At 30.6% G+C, this 25,961-nt stretch overlaps 1 protein-coding gene across 1 annotated transcript; it reads left to right on the top strand.

The window, feature by feature from the left end:
* The first annotated feature begins 7,494 nt into the window (after positions 1 to 7,494).
* Positions 7,495 to 8,335, top strand: LOC129292342 (uncharacterized). Its single transcript, XM_054929914.1, has one exon. It carries the CDS (start codon positions 7,591 to 7,593, stop codon positions 8,200 to 8,202), a length of 612 nt encoding a protein of 203 aa, XP_054785889.1. The 5' UTR covers positions 7,495 to 7,590; the 3' UTR covers positions 8,203 to 8,335.
* Positions 8,336 to 25,961: the final 17,626 nt, after the last annotated feature.

Raw genomic sequence — 25,961 nt, 5'->3', positions numbered from 1 at the left:
CACTATGTGCATGTGTGAGGCTGTATATTAAATTAATGAAGGAATATTTGTTATGACATAAACGGGCTCCTTTGTTGATTGGTTGTGATGTTCGACAAATGGGTAACACAAACATTCAAACTACTAACAAGCAAGAGTTATTGCACCAAGGTATGGTTCTCTCTCTCTCTCTCACACACATTTCCTCTTCTCTCTAGGAGACTTTCTAAAAAGATTTTTTTTTGTCCTTAATATAAAGAACTTAATGGGATATTAATTATGTTAAGTACTTAATGGGATATTAATTACATTTTACTAATATTAACCCTGTTTAAACTTGTTAATTATGAGACAATGTAATGTAAATTTAAAAAATTTTCATTTAAATAGGGGTAAAATTAGAAGTTTATTCCATTTTTATAAAAATTTAATTATTTAATTATTTTTCCTTAATTATGATAAATTAGTTAAAAGTGTCTTATAATAAAGATCGAAAGAAGTATTTATATACACTCCCTTCGAATCATAATAAAAGTCGTTTCTAGAAACTTTGATTGGTTCAAAATATAAGGCATTGAGTTAATGTTTTATATTTTTTTAATTATACTCTTACATTATTGAGTAATTAATGAAGATGTTTTGAATAAATTAAATATTATATTTATTACACATAATGGCGTGATTGGAAAGATGTGAGAACTTTTAGAAAATTAAGATTTTATCTAACTTTTTTTGAGAAATATAAATTAGTTAACAATAACTTATATGATGGTCTGAAGAGAATATATATTTAAAACAATAATCTCTTCTACATACCTTTCTTCATCAACAACAACAACAACAATAAATCTATAACTTTTTTTATTTAAATATTCTTGTGATATTGCAGACAGCTTGGGAGTTCAATGAAAGAAGTTGAAAAGTGAAAAAGGCTTGGAAGTAATATCTTCTTTCCCACCCTCCCCCCCAAATATTAATTTATGATGTGTGTGGATATGCACGCGCACGTTGCTGTTAAACTTTCAAGTTAACTCTATAAGTTTACTATTTTTACATTTCTGACTTATAAAATTGTGTTAACTCACTTATAAATTTGAATGAGATAAAACTCAATTAAACTTATGAGTTGACTTTACGAGTTTATTATTTTTATATTTCTACGTTATAAAATCGTGTCAATATATTCATAAACTTGTTAAACAAGATAGATATGTATTATGTAAAACTTGATTCATAGCAATGATATGATCTGATTAAATGAAAAATAAAACTAAAAAATAATATTAATACAAAAAAAACAAAAATACCAAAAATAAATTGCCCTATTTTGAAATTTCTTTGTTGAGTATGATAATCCATGAATGTAGATAGATTTAATTTCAATAATTTATATTTAAAATATATTTAAATTAAACTATGATCATATTTTATATTTTAATTATTTGATTATATACTTTTAAAAGCTACTTATTAATAGAAGTAAACTCTTACGAGTCTAAATTTTGAGTTTACATCTTTATAATGAGTTTACTTAAATTTGTAAGTTTAATAACTTTGTGCATATGCACTCAACAAAAATAACTTGTGCCATGTATCTTAAGTTATATATGTAGGCATGCACTTTAAAGTAGCTTTCTAGAAGATAAGTTATTGAACAAGAAAAAATGTGACAGGTTTGGACAGGTCCTCTTAGTGATAACCAAGTAGCAGTGGTTTCGCGGAACAAAGATCATCGAAAGCAACTGTCACTGCATCTTGGTTTGACGTTGGATTAGAACCACAAAATGTTGTATGTGCACGAGATTTATTGGAGTTGACATATTATATATAGTTCAAGTTGTTGTTGTTGTTGTTCAAAGTCATATTGAAGAACTTAAATTATTTTGCTATGAATTATTCAGCATTCTACACAAGCTTCTGTTTCGGGACAAATTTCTGCCGAACTAGATTCACATGCTTGAAAGATGTTTGTTTTGACTCCCAATTACGCTTTAAATATTCGAAGAAGACGATGAAGGGGATGCACAAGTTAATTAGCTAAAATTCTAGGATTCGAGCAGAAGGGAAATAAATATGCGATTTATTTTACAATATAAAAATATTTATAGGCATAATTGAATATAAGACTGATTTATCGTGTGTGTCTGATGATATTATTTGTCTTGTCGGACCATTGAGTTGTATTGGTTTTAATAAGATAAAAAATAATAATGATAATGATTTCAAGTGCTTCCCTATTATTGAATTTGCATGATTGTATGCATGCATGCATGCATGAATAATGTTCACGCGTGTAAATGTGTAAATCATTTTGAATTGTGCGATCTAAAAATAATGAATTAAGCAAATGCAAGTGTAGAAACAGGCAAAGTTTCTCTACTAGCCATTTTCTCTAGGTCTCTCTATTGCATATTAAACACACAATTACATTGCATTTTCTAGGCTTCTATGTCTAAAATATTTACTATCTTGCCATAGATTTTAGGGACAATGACAAGAAAGTCCTAAAAGTATGAATAAGAGATAGCTAAATCCTCAACAAAATTTAAAAAAAATGAATTACAAATATCAATGCAAATAATTATAAACATGAATTTAAATGTTAAATTAATTATTATATTTAGAATTTAATTATCTTATTTGCAATTGAAATTTTAAATTAACAAATATTTAAATTGATATTTACAACTACCTTTTCAAAAAAAAATTGTTAGGATCTAACTGTCATCAATTTTCTTTTTTGTGACTTAACTGTAGTGCCGAGAGAGTCCTCATCATCTGTATTTAGGCTTTATTTGAATGGAGGGAAAAGCAAAAAAAAAAAAGTAGAGAGAAAAAAAACTATGAGGAGAAATTTTTAAAAATAGTAATTTTTTTTAAACTATTTTCAAAGGTTTTACCTCCTAATTTTCTTTCACCGTTCTTCACGTGCAAAAAAAGGTTAGTCTTGGGTACTTGTGTATAGTGTAATTAGTAGTTAATTAGACGCTAACAATTAGTTACAACTAATATTAACTACCAAACATTTCTAAAAATGATAATCGTGGCCTTGGTCTTAAAACCATTGACTTATTCAACAAAGCTTTAGAGTACAGGATTATTCATTAAGAACAATTTTTATATGACTTCAAATGTCATGAGAATCATTTTGAGATACCCATTAAATATTTTATAATATCCAACATTTGCATGTGGCAACTACAGATAAAACTTTTCCCTTGACCTGACCTAATGGTCAATTAGAATTGAAAGTCAAATTATAAGTTTGATTTTCAGCAGCTTTGGCTATTAAGCAACCCCAGATATGGCTTATGAGATCCTTTTCGTTTCTAGAAGCCAACCAGCATATAGTAACTTGCACGCATTATTTATCTATCTTTGCAAGTAATTTAATGGAGAGAGATTCGATGGTTTCAGCGAATTTTGTCCATCGTGATGTAAATTACTAATGTTAATTGTCACACAGAATTATTCTCTTTTTAAAAAGCTAGCTGATTAATAGAGTATATAGTGTACCTGCTTATATATTCAAAGCTCTCCCCAAGTTCTTCCAATGTCAAATGTAACAATTTTTCTATCCAATCCGTGACACCTCTATCATGGGTGACTCACTAAAAAGGGCTCATCAACTGAACAAATTTAGGTCCGACTCTAATATCACTTTGTCATAGGACTATTACTCTTTTTTAAAAAAAAAAAACTAGTTTAATGGGATGTATAGTGCACTTGCATATACTTAGGACCCTTCCCAAGTCCTTTCAATGTGGGACAACATAATGCTCTGGCTAGAAAGGCTCATGACTTTGAAAGAATGCATTAAGGGCTCATTTGGATGCAAGAAATGAATGCAATGCAATGGATTGAAAAAAATAAAAACAAAAATAAAATGATCAAAATGTGAAGGGCATAGGTGAATTATATTCATAAGAATGAATGATAATTTAGTTCATAGAATTGAAAATCATGATTTATAAGATTTGTAGAGGGTGTGATAATTTCTACATTTGTAGTATATAGTATTAAGTTTTATCTTACTTATCATGAGGGGAAAGAATGATTTAGTTCATTCATATTTTAGTTTTTTCAATCTATTCCATTCTCATCCTTTATAACAACCAAATGGGACCTATATTTATTTTAGGGAGAATTACGTTGAAATATCACGTAAGAGAATTAATTACTACAAGGTTCATTAGCAACTAAATTAAGAAAAATAACAACACATTATGTTATCAATGACCTTAATTTAGTTATTAATAGATATTGTAGCAATTAATTTTTTTGTATGAGAGAATAGATATTGTAGCAATTAATTTTTTTTGTATGAGACTTATATGTAATTCTACCTATCTTTTGTCATTCCCCATCTTTTTAAACAAGAGAAGGTGAATGGTGAATAATTTGTTCTCTCTTTTAGTTTCTTGAATACTTAGTAATTTCATTTTTAAGAATGCATTTCAGTTTGATTATAAAAAAAGTAATGCAAGGAAACATGAAACAAATATTATAGTTCCCAACGTGATGAATTTAAATTCAAATTTTTACTAAAAAAAATACTCAAATGTTATTGCTTGACCATATTTTGAATAGGATATACTTATATCCAATAACAAAAAATCTTAGACTTAGATAGTCAAGATGTATCAATAGGATGGAGAGTTGAAGCAAAAACCTCCTCCTTCATCTTTGAATTACAAGAGCAAAGTCAAAAAAAACTAGAGATGACAAGCAAGTGTGACCCCTCACATACAGATAGGCTTTCATGCCATCAATACTAAAAAGATATAGACATTGGCTTCAAACAAACCTTCTATCCGAAAAAGGGGAAAAAAAAAAAAACAAAACAACAACAACAACAACAGACAATACTAATGATGACCAATGGGAACTATATCTAATCCCAACCTTGGACCGCAATGGATTTTAGCGTCAGAAACAACAGAGAGCCAGAGAGCAACATGGCTTTCCGTTTCTTATACACTCGCTTGTGGGTCTTGTGACATAACATTCCAGCAATATTATTAGATCTCATATGTGGATTAAGGAATTCATGTCATTTTGATTGTCCCTATGGATATGGAGTAAAGTAAAGTAGTAAACACACGACAAAGTTACCAAGATGCTACAAAAAAAAAATTACCTAAGTACTACATTTTACAAAATATTTACCTAAATATTGCAAATCCAAAAATTGACATATATCAAACCGATTTTTTAAAATATTCTAACACACAACTCAGCTTGCATGGAGCCTAGTTGTGTGTGAGATTATTATTTTTCTTTAAAAAAAAAGAGCATAGGGCGACAAGCACTGACAATCTAATACTCAATCCCCACTTCCCCTAAATTCCTGGACCAGGGGTCTCTCCATTTTTTTTCCTCCCTTTCTCTCCACTTTTCCCATCCCCACCATTCAAAATTTTTTATTAAATAATTTTTTAAATGATAAAATTAATAAATGGTGGGGATGAGGGAAGTAGAGGGAAATGGAGAAAAAGGAAGTGGAGAGACCTCACTTTCTAAATCCCCTACGTCTCTTCTTATTTTCTCCCAACCAATCCTTTTCTTGACCAAAAAAATTTCCTCTTTCTCCTTAATTTATATCTATATATATGTATATATATATTTATATTATATATATGTGTGTGGTGTGTGTGTGATTATAAAAATAACTAATACATAATTAATATATATTCCATAAATAAATATAACAAATAATATAGAATAATATGAAATAAATATATTATGGAATATATCATCCATCTTAACTATGTTTTTAGAATATATCTTAAAAATAATTTATCTAATATATTAATTATATATTATGAAAAAATTCCCTCTGAAAATATTAAAAATAATAATAACTATTAAAATTATTTTTAATTATTATTTTTATTTGATAATCAGAAAAAAATTAATTTGCATGTCCTTCTAATTTTGATGATTTTTGAATTAAGTTTTTGTGGTTTATTTTGTTTTAACCAAGTCTTTAAAATTTAATCAATTAAATATATTAATTTTTAAGGATTAAAATCCTTGAATATTTTTCTTTTTTAAAATAAAATTATGGACTTCTATAATTTTATTAAAAGATTATGTAACATTAGAGCTAATCACATAATTTTTATAACTCAAAATTTCTATAATTAAATTATGCTTTTTAAATAAATTTTTTGTATAAAAAATTATCATAAAAATCAATAACAATTTTAACATTGTATAAAATCAACTTTTCTTTCTACTTTTTCGACTATATTAAGTCAAATTTTTTTTTTATGAATTTTAAGAGTTTTTTGTTTAAAAAATTTAGTCATTCCTTAATAATTTTAACATTCAGGAACTAATATATTTCATTAATTAAATTACAAAGACTTGATTAACATAAAATAAATTACAAGAATCAAATTTGAAGTCAAAATAAAATTAAAAGGATCTGCATATTAATTTTTTTAATAATAATAAATGAGTGTATAATATATATTTAATATTGAAAATAAAAATAAAAAATATATATTATATTTATTATTTGAAATATATATACTAATAAATATATGAATATTAATTTGTTATATATGTACATTTATTTATAATATATATTATTATGGAAGGGGGGATTGTTTTCTGGAAGAAAGAAAAGGTGGGAGTGGAACAATAGGCTAAGTAGGCGACAGGAATGCATTTAACACACGTTGCCTTCATATATATCAAGTTATATGTCAGAATATTATGAAAAAATCAGTTTGGTTGATGTCAATTTTTAGATTTATAGTGTTTCGATAAATATTTTGTAAAGTGTAGTACATGAGTAAATTTTATTTTTTGTTGTAGCATCTAGGTAAATTTGTCTAAACACACTTTATAATGAACAGGAATGCATAATTAAAGCCCCTTATAATTGACAACTAGAGTAAACATATACAATGGATGCAATGTCAAATTAAGCTTGATTCTACACACATCCATCCAATTATATTCTGAAACTAGAGCAAAAGACACCGCCATTATCACTTAATTATCTGAAATCAACATGAGAATGGACACAAAGCACCAACATTTCACAGTTTTGGTCATCATGCATACCCACCAAATTATGTTCGGTCAAACAGGAATAAAGCTTGAAACTTGATCCTCTTCAAGTATTTTATTAAACACTAAACATGCATTCCTATATAAGAGGTAGATTCCAAGGTTGCCTTACCAATTTGAGACCTTGTAGCCAAAGCAAGACCTGCAAATTCCTGCCATATATATTCACTAGGCAAATCTAAACAGTTCAAAACCCAAACAAATAAATCAGTAGGAAATGATATTTGACCATATGAACTCGTTAGTGAGACCAGGAGTTAAAGTAAAATCATGCAAAACAAGAGCATTGGATCCTTTATTGAACTTTTATACTGTCTACTGGGTTTGCCTCCAACACACATTGCTTGGCCCAAATTTACACTCACGCAAAATCCAATGCCTACACTTTTTGGCCCAGAAAGAAAGAGAAAAACGATAAAATAAACAGAGAGATATTTAATTCCTCCCCTGGACCCGGAGCACGATGGTGCTTAAATCAACGAACGAGTTTAGCCTCGCGGATCAAATCAAAGTGAGGGATCGAAAATGGCTTCACGTTCCGAAGAAGAGACCTCCTCCTTAGCCTCACAAATCTGCAACCATATCGCCTCCATATTCTCCAAGCCCACCACTCCCTACCCACCACCGTTGGACCTCCTGGTCACCGAGCTCGCCGTCATCGCTGCTCGAAACGGCACCGTTTTCCTCTACGGCGTCGGCCGCGAGGGCCTCATGCTCAAAGCCCTCTGCATGCGCCTCGCCCATCTTGGCCTCTCCACTCACTTTGTTTTCGACATGACTACGCCTCCCATCACCGCCGGTGACCTCCTCATCGCCTCCGCCGGCCCCGGCGGCTTCTCCACCGTCGACGCCCTCTGCTCCGTCGCTCGATCATACGGCGGGAGAGTTTTGTTGCTGACGGCCCAGCCGGAGATTGGGTCGTGCGTGAAGCACGCGAACGTGGTGGCTTACGTGGCGGCACAGACGATGGCCGACGATAAGGAGGATGGGGAGGTGAAATCACGACCGTTGCTTCCGATGGGGAGTGTGTACGAAGGAGCTTTGTTTGTGTTGTTTGAGATGGTAGTATACAAGTTGGGTGAAACCTTGGGTGAGAGTCCTGAAGCCGTCCGATCTCGTCACACTAATCTGGAATAAGTAGAAGATAACATGAAGGATCGCGTCCAATGACTAATATAAGATGTGTTGTTAAACTGAAAATACGTACCTGTTATTTTTCGAATGGATGTGTTGTAGTCCTTATCCATAAATAAATTTCTTGTCAAGTGAATCCGATTCTTCAAAAATAATATCTCACCCTCTCGGTTTTTTTTTTTTATACCCTGAAAATAATTTTATCTGATGTTGCTCTTTTTCTGGGCGTTTCAGTCTTTTGGTGTGTTGATAAAATAATAATTATACTATACATATGGGTTTTAGTTTTTATAAATCCCTTCATTTAAAAAAAAAAAAGGAGAATCATATATATAAAAAACCATAATTACTCTATAGGTCCAACATGTCTCAAATTTAATTATTTTTGAAGTGAAAGACTGAAATACCTTTAATGAGTGAGAATATATGTGCCAAAAAAAAAAAACAACAGAAGGTCTATATGTAATAAGAAAAATCCAATGATTTACGATAAGAAATTTATTTTTTAAAACGAATCTATGTGAATTTATAATTGTACTCGAGAAAATTTAAAAGAACCAAATAAAATTAATAATAGAAGGTCACTAAAAAAAATCTAATTATTTACAATAAGAAATCTTTTTATTTACAAGAATCCATGTGAATTTACATTTATAATTGAGAAAATTTTCAAATTAACAATAGAAGGCTTGTAAATGCCAAGAAAAGCTTAATTATTTATAACAAGAAATCCTTTTATTTGCAAAAGTCCATGTGGGTTTGCACTTCATACTTCAAAAATTTACAAGTTAACTGAGAAACATTAATAGCGAAAGGTTCATAAAATAATAAGAAAAAAAAATCACATTAAAAAGATCAATTATTGCCAAAAATTCATGTTGGTTGACATGTGCTTGAGGAGAAAATTTGCAAGTTAATTAAAAAAATAATAATAATTAAAATTTCATAAATAACAAAAAAATTTAATTATTTACAATAAAAAGTCTATTTGTTTACACAAATTTATGCGTGTTTATATTTAAAACTTTTTACTTGTCAAAAGAAATTGGGTTATTTCAACAACAAAAATAATAACACTTAAAGTATTTGGGCCTACAAAATATACGATAATTTATTGGGCCTATAAAGGAATCATGTTCCTTGGGTGAGTCTTATATATGATTCTACCAAAAATAAATATATCATATAAATAGGCCAATCAATTAACTAATAAGTTGAATGGTCCAGGTTAAAAAATGCTTGCTTTATTTAGGTTGCAAAAAGTGCAACCCAAATTCTTCCCAAAAAATTGAGTAATGACTTGGGTTAACTTATTTAACTTAAATCATAGATCTCCACTCTTAAGATGTATTTAAAAAAAAAAACCAATAATTTGTGACAATGTTGATAGTTATTTTATTTAATTTCTAAGACCTAAAATCAAATTAAATTTATTTTCTGACTATTAATTCATTGCATATATATATATATATATATATAAAGCTATCTTGTAGAGCAACCCTTTTAAGTTTTATCATACTCAATTAGTTTTTTCCCCTTGCCCCCCCCCCCCCTCCCACCTTTTATTTACCAGCATTCCCTTGGCCTTTTTTAGCTTTAGGACATAAGCCTTTTTTAAATTTGAGAACATACTAAGCTTATGGGAATCTTTTAACAGCTGATTATAACAGACAAGGAGATGACCAACAATTTATATCGTTTTACCTTTCGTCAGATATTATGTTCATGCCAAACATATGGATTAGATTCATTGACCTTTTTAAGTTAATTATTTAAATAAAAAATTTAAATAATTATATAGATATTCCATAACTATAGTATCTTTTAGAAATTGGCTTGACAGGCGCGCGCACACATGCACGAAATAAGTAAATATCCTTGATAGTTGACATCTTCTACATACAAAAGTTGTCAAAATTCCACACCGAAGGGTTTCCGTCAAATTGACTTTTTGATTACAATCAAAATTTTGCTAACAATAACATATTTATTAGTATCTGTTCAAAAAAAAAACATATTTAGTAGTAATTATTTACAACAAACGTGCTACCAAAATTAAGCAAACACGCAGAAACTATTGATTTGATGATACGACTTACTGGTTAGATATTCCCTTTAATTGATTTACAAACTTGGCTGCGAATTTAACATCACATAATTTGAATTTCATTCATATCACTCCTTCCATTCTTGTTAGTCTCTTGTTGAAAATTTTCTTATATGTTTAATTTATTTTGAAAAATTCATAAGTAATTGACACACACTCTCCTTCTTATCAATATTATAAGGAATTTTTTAAATGTTAAAAAATATAATACATTTTGGGTTTTTCAAATTGTAATTAATAATTCTTTTAAAAATATCTTTAATTAAGAGGGTAATTAATAAGGTTTTATAATTGAGATGTCCTATTAAATAAAGTAAATATGAAAAGAATATGAAATTTTAAATATCATTGACTAATTTATTTGAGGTAAAAATTAGCTAAAAGTATCTTATACTAGACAGAGGAAATTTATATTTATGCCTCTCGTTAAATAACTAATTAGAGAGGAGATGGAGGCTTCAAAACCCAATATGTTAATCATCAAAACATATTCTCTTACTCAAGATTAACAAAAATGCCCATTAATGCACTCAATCCCATCTAGGGTATTAACTTTTTTCACGGGCAGAAAATGTACAACAATTATACAATTTTCGGTATATAGAAAAATATTTGGATTAAAGTGTTAATTTATCTTTTAACTTTTTTTAAGTGCGCTAGACACCTTTAAATTACAGTTAAAACAGTGCTATCCCTCATGTATTAAAAAAAGAAACAATGTTGTCACTCCGTTAAATATTCATTAATTTGGCCGTAAGTTGATTAAAAAAAATTATGGAGAATGATATAAAAAATTACATAAAAGATCCAAAAAATTATAAAAAAGGACCTTGTGAAAAATTAATACTAATTGAATTCTCTAAATTACAAATAAATTCCAATACATTAATGTTATTTGTTACTCATATAAACAAGGTTGTTAAACTTGAGAGTTTAAATAAATATGTGATGAAAATGTAAACTCATATTGTAAACATAAATTGTAAACTCATAAAAGTTTACATCTATTGATAAATAGCTGTTAAAAGTACATGATTAAATAATTAAAATACAAAATATGATCATATAAAATTTGATATAAATATACTTCAAATCTAAGTCATTGAAATTAAATACATCTACATTGATAAATTATCACACTCAACATTAAAAATTTTAAAATAGGGCAACTTATTTTTTATTTCTTTTTTTATTACTAACATTTTTTCTTTTTTAGCTTTATTTTTGTTTTAATTGGATCTTACCACTTCTATAAACTGAATTATACATAATATATATATAACTCATTTAACTTGATAAAAAATTGATGGGTTTAATGAGTTTAACTTTATAGATTTGAAGAAGTAATAGACATAGAATCAAATCTATATTAACCCATTCAGTCATTCTTATATCAATTCTTAGAAATAGAGATAAAATATGGAAGCGTACCTAAATTCATCGTTTGTTTTGATATTAGAGTATGTGAATGAATGGGTGTGTTTTTTGGATTTATTACCAAAGGAAATTCTGAATGTTTTCAAGAAGAGGGACTAGAGAACGTTCTGACTGACTGGCCAAAGTAGTGACCGCAAACCCTATTTATAGAGTTAATAGGTTTGTGATATTTATGATTTAGCCCCTAAATAAATCATAAACATCACCTTGGTTTCTATATATTTATTATTATACCCTTAAGTCTTAAAACTTTAATCCAAATAGATCACTTTATTTAGAAATATTAAATAATGGCCACACATTTTTAATATATACATGTGTGGTCTCATAGGTTGAATCTTATTTCCAACAATCTCCCACTGGGCTACATATGTAAATCTTGATAAAAATACATTTATCCTTATAGGCTTAAAATATATGCCATTATATATACAGGGTATAAACAATTTGGTCTATTGACTGGATCAATAAAGGATCAAAGATGCTTTACTCATAAATCACAATGACTAGGCCTGGTCACATATGCCAATACAATCAATGACACAGATCAATCATAGATATGTAGCATGAGAAATTACATGCAATGTGATCTATACATGTATATTTCCAATTAGCTATCCTTACTTCAGTGAGATGATCACTTCAACATAATATAATAGAATGAAATGTAGTAACTTAATACTGCATAAATTTATTCCTGATCAGAAAATACACTTTAGCATAAAGTAGTCTTACATTGAATACTATATACTCCCACTATACTAGGATATCCTCAAGCATAATAATGCCTATACGAGAAACATGCTCCAAAAAGAACTTCAGTTCTAATCCTTTTGTAAATAGATTCGCTAACATAGATTTTGACCTTATGTGTTCAATGAATATCTGTCCATTCTGTACTCTTTCTGTCACAACAAGAAACTTAATGTCTATGTGCTTTGACTTAGATAAACTCCTATTTCTATTTGCATATTGAATTGTAGGTTTATTGTAACCCTCCCCTTATACCATCATGATAAAAGGAGAGGATTAATATAATCATCACACACTTTACAAACCAAAATACAAATACTCTGTTTGAAAGCTTGGACCCAAGACTTATTTTGAAAATTATCAAAATTCTTAACCAACTTAATACAAAATAGAGTATAGTACATCGAAAGAAAACATATGCATTCATTAGAGTCTTTACATGCTTTCAGAACAAAGAAATAAGGTTCAAAAATGAGCCATGAGCCATGGCATGTGGTATAGAGCCACAAATAGCTCCTCTCTGTGTCATGCATCGCAGCACACATGATAGTTTTTGCAACTGTCATTTGATATTTCGAAAGGTGAACTTCCAACATGCACCATTTCCATATATGATATCCGATCGGAGTGATTCAAACTCTCTAACAAAACTTATTTCATAAGCTAACTAATGAGAAAGTTTGGACATGATATAATGGTCCAATTAAAATTTAAACACTCGGGGTGCAAAAAGTTGCTTTTTTAAAAAATTTAACATACCCAAGCGCTCAAATTGATCGCATTGTCTCATTAAACCATTCTAGGCCTTGAACCAAGTTCAAAAGGACCTTATATACCTAATTGACAATAATTTATAACATACATATAAACAGATCAAAATTTGGTTATTCAACAGCCCACTTTCACCTATATAAGTTTCTCAAAATATCAACACAATATGGTATTTGGGCTAAAACCTAATCCATTTATCAAAATTTCATCACTAACACATTCACCATAAGTTCTCAACTAAATCTTAGCCTTTGTTTTCTCATCTTACCACATATACACACATATAGGCTAAGATTTATCAAAATTCACAACAATCACAACTTTAAACATACATGTATATCTTATGGCAACTTTATATACAAATGTACACAAGTGATGTGTTCATTACACAAAACTCAGAGATTTTTTAGGAATGACACTACTATGCCAGTCCCGACTCTTCCCCTTATCTAGCTTATTACTCTAACCTGTAAAAAATGTAACCATGGGAGTGAGGTAATAATCTCAATAACAGAATAACTCTCTACTACTGATTATCACATGCAACCATAAGCAAGTACTATGTAACATGTTTAAACATAACATATAACACGTATTTCATTATAAATTATATCAATATATCGATTTACCTCTTTTAAAACTATATTCACCACAATTCACCACTCATCTAGCTTATAGCATAATCACTACTATCCGAACCTCCAAATCACCCCAACTCAAAACCATAAGCTAGCCTTAGACCAACACACATAGTCATCAGCCTTGAGTACACCTTCAGTGATAGAATCACCTAGTCAAAGGTGTTCTAACTCACTTTTGAACTATAGTTTTTCCCATCACACACAATGAGGTGTTATTGACTCTAAAACCGAATCATATTTATACTAAGGAGTCCAAATCTCCAACACCGCACCTCAATAGGCATTAAGAAGATAATTTCCAACACTGCACCTTGAAGACACTAAGGAGATACAATTCTACAACACCAAAGGCCATCGAGCACTAAAGAAAATATGCCATATGGTCTTTCACTACTTCTCCCTATTAGTGAACTCCTGTAACATCATCTCTGACATTACCAAACACAAAATAACGTTATGATAACCGAAATTACATTAATCCCATAAATAGTTATCATAACTTGAGGGCTAAAAACATTTAATCAAAATGGGATCCCGAGAAAACCCTTTTTAAAAGATTATTTGATTTTAAACTATAGTTTAAAACCAATTAAATTAGACAATGGACGCATAAGAAATTCATTATGCTACAAAATAATAAGCAATAATATATTTTTTAGCCATATAGGCACAATGTGCCATGACGCAGTGTATCATCTGCCATGACGAGCTGCATAAAGGGAAACCTCACTCTCTGTGCCCCATGCTATGGCATGATGGACAATGCACTGCAGTGCGTGTGCCCTATCTTGACAGTAAACTACTATCATGATAACTCTCTTGGCTAAATTTTGAAGCATGCCATTTCACTGTCCAACATTCGATTCAAGCGATTCAAGCATCCACACGTAGCTCTTTAAGTCACCTAGCTATTGACACTGGTCCTACACCCAAACACTAAGCCAAATGAGATTTAGACACACAAACTCAAAATGGCTCATTTTGTTTTAAAAATTACAACCAAGGTACCCAAACCCCCAAATCAAGTGGCAATAATCATGAAACCACTTGGACTAACTCAAATGGACCAAAAACAGCATGTTCAAGCATTCAAATCACAACCACAACAGTCTAGACAAGATTTGGCCATCAAAACCCTAATTTCAACATAAATTTCACTAGGGACAAAAATTTCTCATAAATAATCCAATGGCCAATCTATCACATAAATCAACATAAAACTAATACTTACACTAGTATCTCAACCTCTTACAGCCATTACAACACATATACAACAAACCCAGGCCAATATGCCCATAGTTGACAACAAAATTCATGCAAGTATATCATAAAACTATGTGTCCTAAGTTGGTATATGCATTCAACCATTCATTACAAACCTAAATAAGTGAAAGGACTATACAACTGAGAGCTAATCCTTCGGATGCTTGATTGCACCTTCCTTTCTCTTGCCCCTATCGGAGCCTTTACCTATAAAATATAACCATTGTTTAAGTCAAGGACTTAATAACCAATAGTCTAATAAACTACTCGTATGTGAGGTGGCATAGTATGATATGCATGATCAACACACTACCTTATACACTTTTTATATCTTCCTATTGAATCTGTAAGCTGACAATTTGATAGAACCAAGTCTATGTGATTGGACTGGCCCAAACTCACCATTAGTAAAAGGCAACTCTCACCAAGAGCACCTTTGACCACTATGGATGATAGATTCCTCTTGCCCATAAATATTAGGGGTGTCGATCTACCACTTGTAGTATTAGGACTTCTAAATAATATAATATTGAGCACCAAGGCCTCCATGATGCTAATGTACCATATGAATTTTCATACAATGTCCCAACAACACACTAGGGTGAACTCCTACCCTCTCACAATAAGCATGCTAAACATGCCTAATACCTCCAACACATAGTCATAACATATAAATTATCACAATTTCTTATTTTCACATAAACCATAGAATTTCGCAAGTACTTATACATAAAAATAGTATTTAACTTTCCAAATACAAAAGCATTAAAATAAGTTTTTCATTCCACTTTATATAACTTCACAATCATAATTTTATATTATTATTAGGCTAGTATCAAACCAAAACATTACTTTTAAATCTAACACACTACCATCCAAATACACAAAAAGGGAGATTAGACAATTCGGTTACCTCAACCCTTTTGTCACTAAAAGGGTTATCATGGTCAACTAACGGTGCCACACGCGTCTACTAGCACTACAATACTCGATCAAAAGTTAATCTATACAATTAAACTCTTAATTGTCAAATTCTCACACTAATCACCTCATTTTATAATACAACCAAGGGTACCTATTATACTTATAACCTCAATTTAGCTCCAACAATCCTTCCAACATACTACGTTAACCCTATTTAACACCCTAATATATAAACAACATCATTATATTACCCACATTGCTCTTAATCATCCAATTTCTACCTAAGGTTTGTCTAAACCCTAACCAATAACTTAAATCACTATATAATCTAAAAATATAGGTTTAGAGGCTTGACTTAACTCCCTTAGGCCTTAACTAAGACAATAGGTTTAGCTATTACTCAAGAAAGCATTTAATCAAAGTCCCATCACACCCAAATCATTAGAAAGTTCAAATATAAGGAGAAGAAGAAGTGGAGAAAGCTTACCTAAAGATAAATCTTGCTCCAAATGCTTCTAAAGTGACCCCAAGATTGAGCCCTAGCACTAATCGATCGTCTCTCATTGACTCTTCGTGTTCTCTCTATCCCACTTCTCATTTTCTGTCTGATTTTGTGATCTGATAAACACAAAAATTTATACCTGCACTATGACGCATTGATGCATTTGCTATGGTGCATGGCATAGAGAGCCCCTTCACAATTTAAACCTCCTTCTATGCCACAGCTGATTTAAACTTTAACCTAGCCCTCTTCTATGGCTATCCTATGATCCATGAGCTCTATTAGTCTCCCAAAAACATCATTAGTTAAAAATTTACTTAATTTGACTAAATTACCCTTATAAATGTTAGAAATCCCTAGAGTTGAAATCCAGGATGTTACAACTCCTACCCCTAAGATCATGCTTTTGTTGAACCACATTTCCATACATATATACAACCATATATATATATATATATATATAATCATAAAGCATTCAAAGTCATAAACTCAATTCTTTACAAATGAATGTCAGGAAACAAACATTTATTTGACAAACATGCTTATTTTTAAATCAGTTCATGCAGTAATACCCATACTTTCAGACAATTACAATACATAATCAAATAGAGGAAGTTATTCAATTATCTCAACTCTTCTGTCACAAGAAAGGTTACCCATAAACTTCAATAACTACTAAAGCTCTCTACAAATCTCCTTTTCTCACTTCATACATGAAATATGCCAATCTATATAGAATTGACACAATTAGTCAATTGGTTCAATTGACCAAAACTATATAATTACTACTATAAACCACATCTAACCATTCATTCACTTTTACTTATCCAATTTAAGTCCATTACCAGACAATTACCACTTTCTATCACTTCTAGTGATCCCATTTCGCTCTCATTCAACTTCCACCCTATTTTTTCCTTTATTTAAGGCCAAAATTAAGATTATAGCTTTAAATCTCTATCGTTTAACTCCAAACCAATCACAAAGCTTTAATTTAACTCTCGAAAACCTTTTTATTGCTATAGGGTAAGGGCTATGCAAAGCTTACTTGATAAGTTACTGATCGAAAATGCCTTCCAATACTCCAAAAACTAATGCCCTAATAGCCAATATCCTCTCCTCTTCTCCTTTTCATGTTTCACCCCTTTTCTTTTTGAAATCACGAGCTCTACACGTACTTATCAGGTCATTTTTTGTGCCTGTGCCACGGCGCATGGCATAATAAGGAGAATCCTTACCAGACATTAGTGCTTCTTCCCAAATATGGTTCTTCCACTCATATCTATCCATTTAACATCCCAAGGAGTCAAATTACCAAGTAATTATCCAAATTTTTAATAACTGACTAATTACTAATTCACCCCTAATTAGTAACTAATTACAAGATTAGAAAATTAGGATGTTACATTTATTGTCATAATATACCTCCCCTTCTATGTGCCATCCATTGCAGTGTGACATGCCGTGCATCGCAATGCACATGACAATAATTTTTGCTATCATATGACAGTTCTAGCATATGTCATTTTCATACACAACGTCCAATCAAAATGATTCAAGTGCCCACACATAGCTTATTTCATAAGCTATCTGATAAGATAGGTTTGGACATGATCCAAAAGTTCAATTAAAATTTAAACACTTGGGTGAAAAAAGTTATTTTTCTAAAGATTTAAGTACACCAAAGTGTTGGATTTGATCCCTTAGTCTTATTAAACCATTCTAGACCTAGAACTAAGTTCAAAAGGACCTTATACACCTGATTGACCATAATTCATGTTATATATACACACAGATCAGAATTTGGCCACTTAAAAATAATGAATACCCAAAATCATGTTAAAAATAAGGTAATTAATGATTAAAAATTTATTCTTATAGATTAATTATTGATCGGATATTTTTACACTTGTAGACACGCGTAGAGCTAGGTTTGACCATGGTAACCCCTCTTGTGACAAAAGGGTTGAGGTAACTGGATTGTCTATACTCTCTTCTTATGTGTTTGAATGGTTGCGTGGTGGTTACTAAGGGTAATATCCTAGTTTTGTATTAAGATAATATTGATATGAAATGTTTATGATTTAGAAACTATGCGAAGTAGAAGGAAAAGTTATGTTTTTAGTATTGTGGTTTTCGAAGGCAAAATGCTATTTTAAGTATAATTGTGAAATTCTATGTTTTAAGTAGAAATGAAAATCTATGAGAATGATATGTTATAACTATGTATGGCTTTATTGAGTATATGTTTGGCATGATTACTGTGAGAGGGTAGAAGTTCACATGAGTTTGTTGTTAGGAATATTATTTGAAAATATATATGGTACAGTGGTATCATGGAGGGCCCAATGCTCAATATTATATTGTTTGAAAGTTCTAGTACCACAAAAGGTAGATTGGGCATCAACACCCCTAGAATTTATGGATAGGGGGAATCTGTGGTCTATAGTAGGTGAAGGCATCCTTGGCCAAGGCTGCCTCCTACTAATAATGAGCTTAGACCATATTAAATGGACTTGATCCTAATTAGTTATTAGTCTATAAATTCAGTCAGAAGATATAAGGAAGGTACAAGGTGGTGTGTAGATCATGCATAACATATTATGACTATATGTAGATATATAATTTGTTATGTGTTTTTGTGCCACTTCACATACATACTATCTATTCTCGCACACGAGTAGTTTGATTAGACTATTTAGTTATTGAGTTCTCGACTCACCCCGTAGTTATATTTTATAGGTGAAGGCTCCGATAGGGGGCGAGGGAAAGAAAGGTGCAACCAAGCATTGAGAGGATTAGCTAGCATTTGTATATTCCCTCCTCCTTAACTTGGTTTTGTAATGAATTATGTGTGCAAATGCCAACTTAGGAAACATATGTCATTTTATGAGCATTTTAAGATGTGTATCAGTATTGTAATGGCTATAAGAGGTTGAGATACTAGTGCAAGTGCCATCTTGTATTGATTTATATGTTTATTTGACCATTAGAAAGATTATTGTATGTTTGTTTTCCTTGAGGAATTTAAGTTAAATATGGGGTTTGGATGGTCAAATATTGTTTGGAATGTTGTTGTTTTGGTTTGAATGCATGTACAGGTTGTTTATGGTCTATTTGAGTTAGGTCAAGAGGTTTCATGATTATTGGCACTTGATTTGTTAGTTGGGACACCTTAGTGGTTGTTTTAGGAAGAAAACATGCCATTTTGGTTTAGGTGTCCAAATCTCATTTGGCTTAGAGTTTAGGTGTATGACTAATGCCAATAGTTAGATGGCTCTAAGAGCTACTTGTAGACATTTGAATCACTCAAATCAAATATCGAATGGGAAATGGCATGCTCTAGAAGTTAGCCCGAGGAGCTGTCATGACAACAGCTTGTGTCATGACAGTAGATGCACACTGCAGCACACTAACAATTATGCCGTGGCCTGAGGCATAGAGAGGGATGTTTCCATTTGTACAGTCCACCACAGCAGACAGTACACTACGCTACAGTGCATTATGTCATTTTTAGGTAAGTTTTCTAGATTAAGATTGTTTTAAGGGTTGTTTTATCTTATATGCTTCCATTGTATTATTTAACTGGTACTATAGTTTGAGTTCAAATAAAATTTTTAAGGGTTTATTGGAATCCCAAATTCTTGAATTTTTTGAAATATTCTTTTTAACCTTTGAGTTATGATAACCACTTGTCAGGGATTTAAATATCCTAGTTATCATATTGGTGGTTCGTGTTTAGTGTTCTGTGTGCTTGGTAACGTTGAGGATGACGTTACATAATTACCCAACCAAAAACATTTTATCTCACTTCTAAACTATGGCTTTGCCATCACACGATGAGGTTTTGTTGGCTCCAACACCGCATTACAGATGCTAAGAGGCCTAAATCTCTATTATCACACCTTAATAGATACTAAGGAGATAATCACCAACACCGCACTTCAATAAGTACTAAAGAAATATAATTTTCCAATACTAAACCTCATCAGGTACTAAAGAGAATAATGTTATACGGTCTTTCATTACTTTTCTCTATAGGTAAACTCTTACCCCTATGATCATGCTTTTGTTCGAACTACAAGTTTTTATATAAACTCATATATAAGTGTAATTATATAACCGTGCATTTTCATAAAATTCACATCCATAAAAATTCATTTCATGCATCAAACATTCAGTTATCAAACATGCATATTCTAAAATACTTTCATATAATAATATTCATAGTCCTAAATAGTTACAATAGATAATCTAATAGAAAAAGTTATTCAGTTACCCCAATCCTTCTGTCATAGGAAAGGTTACTCATAAACTTTCACAACTACTAACGACTCATTACTAACTTCCTTACTTACTCTACATGAGAGATAGGCCTATCTACATATAATTGACACTATTAATTAATTAACCCAATTGACCAAAAACACTTAATTGTTGCTCAAAGCTATATTGAGCTGTCCTTTCCTTTTCACTTAGCCACTCTAGGTTCATTACTACTCAATTACCACTTTCTATCACTTTTAGTGATCTCATTTTACTTCTACTCCATTTTTCACCCCTTTTTCCTTTGATTTAGAGCCAAATTTAAGCCTATAGTTTCAAAGCTTTGTTGTTCAACCATAAACTAGATACAAAACCTTAATTCAATTCATAAGAACCTTTATATTACTATAGGATAAGAAACTAATCTCTTAAATCTTCCTGATTCAATTTCTTTCTAACGTATACTAAGAAAAATTATAGTAGAATTGAAATTAAGGGCTATATAAAAGTTACTCAATAGGTTACTTATTAGAAATGCCTTCCAATACTCCAAACCTTCTTGCCTATCTGATCCCTTTCTCTTCCCTTCTCCTCTTGTTCTTTTCTTTATTTTCCCTTCTGAACTCCAAGCTGATTAATGACTTATTACCTAATTTTTTGTGCCATGAGCTATGGTATAGGTAGCTTGTTTCGAGACGTAATTCTTCTACCCTTTTTTGTTTATTCAACACTTTAATGAGTCAGAATACTAAACTTCCATCCAAAATTCTAATCGCTTACTAATTAGTAACTAATTACTAATTTACCCCTAATTAGTAACTAATTACATGATTAGAAAACTAGGATGTTACAATATCCAAATGCATATGGACTTGAGCATACATTAGACTTCTTATAGTTGATGTATAGGAAACCTTTTGTATTACTTGAATTTTAAGTTAAGTCTTAGGGCATTGATCAAGGTTAAATTTATTACCTTTAGAAATAGGGGTGTTATCTCATCCACAATTCTTCATATCAAATCTAATAAGGACTTTATCTAGATAGTTCCTTTGTGATAAACCAAGAATGCGCCAAGTATTGTCTCAATGTATTTTGATTCCCAATATAAAGAATGTTTCACCAAGATCTTTCATTTTAAAATTTCTTGATAGAAATTTCTTGATATCATTTGATAATCCTTTATCCTGTAGCAAGCAGTATGTAATCTACATACAAAATTAGAAATATGAAATCACTCCCACTGAACTTTTGATACACACAATTATCAACAAGTTTGCCTCAAAACCAAATTAGACAATAAATTGATGAAATTTGTAGCACCACTAACAAAAAGCTTGTTTGTGTCCATAGATAGATTTTCTTAATTTGCAAAATATTTTCTATGAATCTCCTAACACAGTTTTTTAGTTGTATCATATAGATTGATTCATCAATATCACTATTGAGAAATGTTGTTTTGATATCCATCTGATAAAACTCAAGGTCAAAATATACAACGAAGGCCATGATTACCCTAAAAGAGTCTTTCAAAAAAATTAAAGAGAAAGTCTTTTTATAGTCAATCCTTTATGCCACAAGATGTACTTTTTACTTCTTTACATTATCATATACATCTCATTTTCTTTTAAATATCCATTTACAACTAATGGGTTTTGCACTTTCTAGTAATGAGACACGTTCCTAAGCCTTATTATCTTGCATGGACTTATACTCTTCATTTATTGCATCGATCCACATTTGAGAATTAGGATCATGCATAACTTGACTAATGTTGATTGGATGATCGTCCATCATTCCATTCTCTCTATCATGTTCATGAAGAAATACAATGTGGTCATTTAGAATTGCTTTTCTCCTTTCTCTTGTGGATCTACGCAAAAGAGGTGGTTGTTGAAGTTATTGAGTTTGTTCCATAGGAATGTTTACTTGATCTTTTATTAGAACAATTACTTGATCTTGAATGGGGTTTTGTTCAACATTATCCTATCAAGGTTCTGGAATAACTTCTTGAACAACAATAGGTCTAGGAACCTGTATATTATCAAAAGCATATGTAGGAATTGGTTCAAAAATTGGAACCAATTCTTCCTCAAAGGTAATGTTTCTATCCTTATTTCTCCCTAAATACTCAATATCCTCAAAAAATCATGTTGTTCCCATCTTGAAGATAGTCTTAAGTATGGGATCATAAAACTTGTAACTCATAGAACATTCAAAGTATCTAATAAAGTAATTATTAACTGTTTTGGAGTCTATCTTCTTTTCCTGAGGCTTATAAGGCGATGCTTCGTTTGAACATCCCTAAATGTGAAAATTCTTGAGACTAAGTTTGAATCCTACCCAAACCTCATAAGGTGTTTTAGCAATTTGCTTTAATTGACACTCGATTTAAAATATAAGTTGTTTTCTTAATTGCTTCTCCCCATATTAACTCTTGTACCATCCCAAACTCTTATCCTTTGAGTTAATTAAGTTAATAATATTTTAAGAGAGCTTAAGGGTATTTGAATACATTGAGAAATGATTTTATAATCAATTCAAGCTTGGAAGAAGATAAAGAATGAGATGTCATAGTAATTAAAGATTTATAAAGGACACACGATAATATTTTTGAATAATTCTTTTTGCATTAGAAAATAAATACCTCAAGCTTTTTATATAGTCAAATTTATAATTTTTTGAGATGTATGAAATTAATTACAAATTTTTGAATTTAGGCTAGTGAAATAGTACAGTTGGCCATGGTTAATGGACAAATCTGCCACGACAGATGACGCATTTCAAAAAATTTAAAATGTATGAAACAAACAAGAAAAATAGAAGTAGAAAGTAAAGGGAAATGTAGGGAATGTGGTAATGGGGTTAATGATGTTTGGATCCTAAGGGTTGGGTCCAAACCATTTGATCTAATATAAGGCTAATGAAAGTTGTTTAAGTTTTCTACACCTAGGTTGGATGATTTTATAAGTACATATGCATGGGTCTTCATTTTTGGATAAACCTTATACTGTAAAGTATCTATTATATACTGTTTACAAGAAATGATTATACAACACTTAACAATTCATATTTGTATCTGATTCACAATTTGTACAAAAACACAGAAAAAATATTTTATGCATCAAGTAACACTTTAATTCAATACCACTTCTCACAAGTTTTCCAAAACCAACAAATCATACATAATTCAAATTTTTCATAATAATACATAATTATAATTTTGCAAGCCCATAACCACTCAAATATACAAGTAAAAAGATCAAATTATTTAATTACCTTAACCCTTTTGTCACAAAAAGGGTTACTGTGCCAGATACTAACTCCACAAGTGTCCACTCACATAACAACACACAATCAATATTTAATCTATAAGATTAAATGCTAATCATCAATTATAACCCTAATTAAAGCCCTTATTCACCTAATTTTGGATACCTACAATTCCTAAAGTTCCACTTAAACACCATTAACAATTCCAACAAACTCTATTATTTTCATTTAATATCCAAATGCCTATATGAGCACAAATTGCCATCCACATTGCTCCAAAACTCCTAAAATTTCCTTAAGGTTTGTCTAAACCCTAACCAACAGTATTAAATCACAATAAAACCCTCAAACCTAAGTTTAGGTTTGAAACTTGATTTAACTCCCCAAGACCTTAACTAAGCCAATTGATTTGGTCAAAACCCAAGATAAAATAAAATCAAGCCCCAACAGTACCCCAACCTACCCAAATTCACATAGAAGGAAGGAGAGTGGATAGGAAGCTTACCTCAAAATGCTGCTAGTATAGAATGCCTCTAAATTGCTCCAAAAGTGAAGCCCTAGTAGCCCCATATCCTTTCCTTATTGTTCCTCCCATCTGCTCTTTCCCTCTCTTCTATTTTAAATGTACACAACAATTTGATTAAATCAAATTTTCACGCATCTACCATGATGCATGACTTGTCTGTTACTGCAAATGGCACAAAAAGACCCAGCACATTTTGAGCCCTCCTATATGCCTTGGTCCATTTGAACTCCAACTTAGCTCTCTTTCAAGGCTGTCCAACGATCTAATAGCCTTATTAGTTGTATAAAAACATTATTAACTTATTAAGCACTCAATTTTACTAATTTATCCTTATTAATACTTAAAATCAATTTAGCGAGGGATTTGATCTAATTTTGTTGCAAAACACAACCTTGATGAATTTAGTAACAAAATATATTGCCTCATTACATGCATGCTAATATTTAAAAATGACCACATAATGCCACATCATTAGTACCTCGTCACCAGCCATGTATGGGTCAGCTCATGCCATGTCACCTAACATTCCATGCCTCATCACCCACCACATGTGCGATAACTCATGCTATATCATCCTCCACCTCACGCCACATCACCAAGTCATTGCCATGTCAAATATTATTATATTTATGTCAAAACCAAAACTTGAACCTTTGGCCTCCTACCTTACCCCAAGCCTTATATTTTTTTTCCCAATTGAACTAAAATACACTTGCAGTCATTATATGAGAAATTAAACATATGTTATTTTACTACATAGATATGTTATATAATATATATATATATATAAATACACATGTATATTTATTTTATTTTGAATTATTAATATATTAAAAATATTTATATTTGTATTTTTATGACTCTTTATATTATAGTTTTAATAAAAATATTATTTTTGTAAGGAAAATGAACTTAAAATAAAGAAAATATTAAATATTAAATAATTTTATTATGAATATTTTAGTTAATTTTTAAATTTTTTTTATTTTTCAATTAAAAATAATTAAATATATAATTAATTAAAAGGAATTTCCAAAAGTTATTTTTTTGTAGTAATTAGCTAGGGATAGAATCGCTCACTAAATCTCTCACTAATTATCCAATTTTACAGAGGAATGATAGTCCCTTGCTATTTTCCTCGTTAATTATCTTATTTTAAAGAAGGATTGATATTTTCTTGTTAATTTTAAGTCTAATTATGAAATTAACATTCCTTGCTAATTTGGCATTTTAGAAAGGAATAGACAATCCCTCGCTAAATTCTCTCATTAATTCACATTTTTCTAGCAGTAAATTAAG

This window comes from Prosopis cineraria, unplaced genomic scaffold, assembly GCF_029017545.1.
Source record: "Prosopis cineraria cultivar Desert tree isolate PC_DT_omini unplaced genomic scaffold, ASM2901754v1 PC1, whole genome shotgun sequence".
NCBI lineage: Eukaryota > Viridiplantae > Streptophyta > Magnoliopsida > Fabales > Fabaceae > Prosopis > Prosopis cineraria.
Note: the sequence above shows the minus strand (reverse complement) of the source record. Positions and strands in the feature narration are given on the sequence as shown.